The sequence below is a fragment of the Buceros rhinoceros genome, unplaced genomic scaffold (genome assembly GCF_000710305.1).
Source record: "Buceros rhinoceros silvestris isolate BGI_N320 unplaced genomic scaffold, ASM71030v1 scaffold7530, whole genome shotgun sequence".
Lineage (NCBI taxonomy): Eukaryota > Metazoa > Chordata > Aves > Bucerotiformes > Bucerotidae > Buceros > Buceros rhinoceros.
In genome coordinates this window covers 158424-163631 of record NW_010390108.1, presented here as the reverse complement: position 1 = coordinate 163631, position 5208 = coordinate 158424, and the positions used below count along the sequence as shown (strand labels likewise).

At 39.8% G+C, this 5208-nt stretch overlaps 1 protein-coding gene across 1 annotated transcript; it reads left to right on the top strand.

Annotated features, from left to right (window-relative positions):
• Positions 1-650: 650 nt before the first annotated feature.
• Positions 651-1865, top strand: CENPW (centromere protein W; the record flags this gene model as incomplete). The annotated part of the gene is made up of 2 exons (XM_010136525.1): positions 651-764; positions 1839-1865. Coding segments are annotated over 2 exons (141 nt in total), but the record flags the coding sequence as incomplete, so codon positions are not given.
• Between the last annotated feature and the right edge of the window lie 3343 nt (positions 1866-5208).

Genomic DNA, 5208 nt, shown 5'->3' with positions numbered 1-5208 from the left:
AGTTGAGTGAGTGATGAGCTGGCAAAAAATGGATGGAACCTCCAGACAGGAGAGAATTTCTTGTTCTGGAGCAATTCATGTCTGTGCTTCTTTGCACTGGGAAGGGACAGAAGCCCTTGAACTTGTCTGTGGTCCCTTTGGTGATATGGCAGGCGCGAATTTGCTGTTCCTTAAAGTTTGGCAGTTGTAGTCACTGAAAGCTGACTATTTCTTGATGTGCAAAAGGCGCCACCTTATTCTCTGATATTTATGTTTACATTTTCTTATTAAAAACTACTAATAAAATCAGATTTGATTTCTGTTGGATTGGCTGTTGTTTGTACAATCATTTCTAGAGCACTTTGATGATTTGAGTATACTAAATTTCAGTGGTTTTCATAAGAGTCTTGCAGTCAGGAACATCTTGGGGCTTTATTAAGGCTTGAACTGAGTGGGACTTTGTTTTCCTGAGAACACTTCCCAGAAATTTGGAAGCATTCTAATACATGAATCCTCTGTCTCAAACAATGAACCTCTAAAAAACCAAACTGCGCTTAAACAGTTTGAGTCTTCCTTGATTTTCTTTTCTTTTTTTTTTTTTTTTTTTTTTTTTTTTTTTTTTTTTTTTTTTTTTTTTTTTTTTTTTTTTTTTTACCTTCCCTCTTTTAAAGGTGCATTTGAGCTTCTTGCTGTTTCTCCATCGGCTGGCAGGAGAAGCCAGGACGAATGCTTTCGAGAACAAAAGCAAAATCATTAAACCTGAGCACGCTGTAGCTGCAGCAAAGGTAATAAAGCATTTCTAGTGCTTTCCTTGTCTGTTTAATGTGAAATGTATTATGACAGCATATACAGAAGTTTTCTGTGTTAGTGTTGATATGTTTTTATTTATAATCCAAACCCTGCACAAATGTAATGTGCTTTAATCCATCATTGGCATAATTCACTGTTAAATCGAGGTATGGGTGGTGCAGCCTAACAAACCTTGCTGTATGAGTATCTGAGATGGAGGAATCCCCTGTGATACAGAGCACGGTCAGTTTGTGCAGAGGCAAAAGAAGGGACGGAGGAAGGTGTTATGCAGCTTTCTCTGAGTCAAAGCATGGCTGAAATCCTGTTGTCTCCCTCGCTGGAGTCGGTCTTCCTTCCCCAGGTTTCACAAAGGAGCTCTTTCGTGAATCTTTTATCTGTTCTTCCACTTGCTACCGCTGGGCAAAGTGGAAGAACAAAACTCAGTGTTGTCTGATACTTGGGTTCTGTGGCTTCTGTTTATCTTTGGATTTTTTTTTCCTATGGTGAAATGTTTAGTTTGATGCCTTCTATGACTATAGTAACAGAAATATATACAGGATGTGTAGGGCAGCCAAGTGAATGTTACAGTTGGAATCTACACATCTGTAATTTGTTTTTAACCATAATCTTAACATTAAACATTTTTGTGTTCCATTTATTTATTTTTTTTAAGACGAGAAGAAAGGAAAAACTGCCTGTATTTTAATAACGTTAATGCATAAATGGTCCCACTTGGGCTTCTGAAGTTCATTTTTCAACTTAAACTCCAAACCAGAAAATGTCCTTCCAAGGGTCTGGGCACTCTGGATATAAGAAAGAAAGAAGACATTGCAAACAAAACCTGAGCATAGTAGCTGCACAATTTCAAATCTTTTGTTTCTTTTTGTCTAGGCCTAATGGGGTAAGAGCTTCAAGGAATCTGCTGAAGGCTTGAGAGTGCTCTTGCCACTTCTCAGCATTCATCTTAAAAAGAAACCTTTAATTTTACAGAGTTCTTGGTTAAGAATGTTCTTATTAAAAAAAATGCTTTCGGAAATGGCAGTGAAAAATACACTTCTTTCTTTTTGCAGGTTATTTTGAAGAAAAGCAGAGGCTAGAAAACAGACAGCTGAAATGTCAAAGCATGTTTTTCTGTGTTTTCTTACTAATCCTGTGAGATCCTGTGAGCCAGCTTTGGCACTTGTGCAAGTATGTAGTTGTACAGATGACTGTCTCCTAACTCTGAGTATCTTGCTGTGTCTTTACAAAAAATATTTAAGAGGATTACAATGTGTCTTTTAATCCACTTCATGTGTAATTTAAGAATGTGTGTCACTTGTCATTTAAGACTCTTGATATATGTTATTTCTGCCATAATAATGGTGGAAGAATGCCTATACCACCGTCACTGTCCAGATATGATGTGGCGTTTGTGATAAGAAGTGAAAACATCCCTTTGAGAAGTGAAACTTTTATAAAGTGAAACTTTTGAAGTAATGAAAATGCAAGTTTCACTAAATCCATTGTAGATTTGCACGTAGCTAAACAAAATCTTGGCTTTCAAAACAACCGCTGTAAAAATTGGTGTATTAAATACCTTGTGTTCAATTTTTCTGTAAATACCTTAATTTTTAAAAATTACTTGACTAGTAGGCTAAAACTTGTGTGTTCTGGGAAGAGAACACCTCCGTTGTATTTCTGACTGGTGCTCTGACACGTTGACAGGCCTGTTTGCTGTGGTGTGTCAGACCAGTTGGTGATTCAGCTGGGGTGGACAGATGCATGTTATGGCGCAGCGGATGGTTTTGAAGTTAGATCCTGTACCACTGGTGAAAACAGGTTGGCGTGAGTGCCAGGCTGCTTCCTCCTCCCCTCTCGAGTGCCATCCTAACCTGTCACAAGTCTGGAAATGTACTTGAATTAATATCATATTCTGTTCCTAATCTGATATTCTTAAACAGTTGCTGAGCACTTTGCTTAATAAATCTTTTAATAAAGATATGGTTGAATCTCACAGTTTGAGCTGATAACACTCTTTTGTGGCATATGTGGTAGTAGATCCTTCATACGCCCAGTGATCTAGTCTTAAGGAGTTTTTAAAAACATTACGGTTGGAGTAGTCTGATTTTTGTTTAGCACATTACTGAGTATGTTCTAGAAACTCTCAGGAAACTGGGGGCAATGTCGGAACTTCAGATTTCCTGCCATGTTCAAGGTCTTTTTAAAATACTGTTCTGCCTGGGGAAGCTCATCCTTTTCCAGTGTGTGGAGAAGAAGGACGACTCTTCCGCTTCATGTGTCTCGCAGGGCTTAGCTCTGGCTGCCCTGCTCGTTCAACTGCTGCTCGGTTTCCCTGAATTCCTGATTCTGCACTTTTGTCTCTTGCCCCCTTGGAATCCACAAAGAAAGCTGAGAACATACATGCGTAGAGGATACTTGGACTTAATCTGAAGGTCATCCTCGGGAACAAGGGAGATCTAACGAGGTATTTATATTTTTCTCAGTAATTACTGTCTGTGATTTAATGATTTTATTGCAACACTAGATCTCCGTTCATTAGAAATATCTTCTCCTAATTTTTCCTGGAAATATTTTCTTACAGATCTGTGTAACTACCTACCTTCCCTTCCCGTGGTTTGAGTCCTGTCGCTTCTTTTGGAACTTGTTTTGATGTCTGCTTTAACTGGTTTTACGTTGCCTGGGAGCAAGGTCCTCACAGAGCTTAGTGGCATGTTCTTGTTGTGTGGTAGTTGGATGCTTAGCTACTGCTGGAGGAGACAGGCAAGGGTGTGTGGGGGGGTTAAAACCAGCCCCCCTGGGTACTTTTTAAGCATTTTGTACAGTGGATTTGGCCTGTATCCATGGTGAAGAAAATGCCTATTTTTATAGTAGACATTTTTCTATAAGCCCTGAGAAGTTTGAGTCTATGTTCTGTCCCTAGATTGCCAGTGCTTTGTGAATGTTTCGTAGTGGCCAAAGCAGGAGAATGTTTGAGTCTCTCTTAAATGGTAAGAAAATGCTCACTGAAAATGCGTGTGGATGGTGTAGTGTGGTTCAGCATCCAGAAAGAGACGATGCTGTTGTGTTTTAAAGGTATCTTCTTCTTGAATATTACCCAGAAATTTAATGATACTTTTATTCGGCAGCTCTTCGCATACATACATATAGAGTGTCTCTTCTGTGCCGAGCTCTCCTGACTGGATTTTGAAAATCAAAACTTCTTACAGCAGTGTTGTCTGAATACCCACAAACACTTCCAATTAATGTGACCTTGGAGGATATACTAACAAACTAGTTTCTGTTACTGAATCTCTTGTTTAATGACAAAACACCAAAGCACGTAGCTCTAGAAAATGTCTTTTTAAACTAGATCTGTGGTAGGAGGCCTTATAAAGTTGGGTTCTCTTCCTTGAATTCCTGTTTTGCTTCTTGCTGTTGGGAGGAAGGAGGCAGGAGTTATCGAGGGGACAGGTGTGTGGATATGTTAATAAGGTGTCTTTTCTACTCAACCGTTTTCAAGTAACTTGGAGAAATTTAGTACTTGGAAACCACTGAAACTATTGAGTCACTGTTGAATTTCCTCTGGTTTTAAAGGCAAGATTCAGGCGATTTTTGGGAAGGAGAGGCGCTCAGACAATACACTTATGACTCTTCATTGTCTCAGGACAGCAGGATAGAAGGCCTAAAAAAATCAGAGGCACACTAAGACATTGTCCAGTTTTTCCTTTCTCTTTTTCTACTGGCAGCTTTCCCAGTGTTCTTCTGTTTCGTGTTCTACCCTGCCATTTTCCTATGACCGATGAAAGAGGGAAAAGTCAAAGTGGAGGAATAGAAGAATTTGTCAGAAGTTCTTTCCCTGGAGGGGTTTAACAGACGTGTCAATGTGGTGCTGAGGGGCATGGTTTAGTGGTGACCTGGCAGTGCTGGGGGAACAGTTGGATATGATAATCTTAAGGTCTCTTTCAGTCCAAATGTTTCTGTGATTCTGCTTCTAGTGGCCCTTGTCTTGATTTTCAGCTTTTCATGTAGCTTACTCCTTGGGCCAGTGAGTGGGATCACCAGTGGCTAAGGCACAACAGAATGAAAATGCTGATAAGCCAGTGACTGTGAGGGAGGAGGGTGATTTCCCTCGGTGCTGTTGCTTTTGTTTCAGAATGACTGATGAAAGAGGATCTGCTGTTTTCCAGATTGAGCAAGCCTCCTCATGAGGAGTATGTGCTCGTCTAGCTCACGGTCACAGCATTTTGCTTGCCAGAAGATAGTTGTGAAAGCTTTGAAACTAGATTCATGCCTGCTTTTGTTTTAATTTGTAGGGCATGTAAGTTTAATATTTTTCTGAGTGGGATAAATCCCCTGATTGTAGGTTTAAAACTATTAAAAAGTGTGACTATGAAGAGTGGTCTCAGTGAAGGTTGGATCCATGGAGAGATCTAGCTGCTCAGTTCCTAGTGGAGTCCGCAG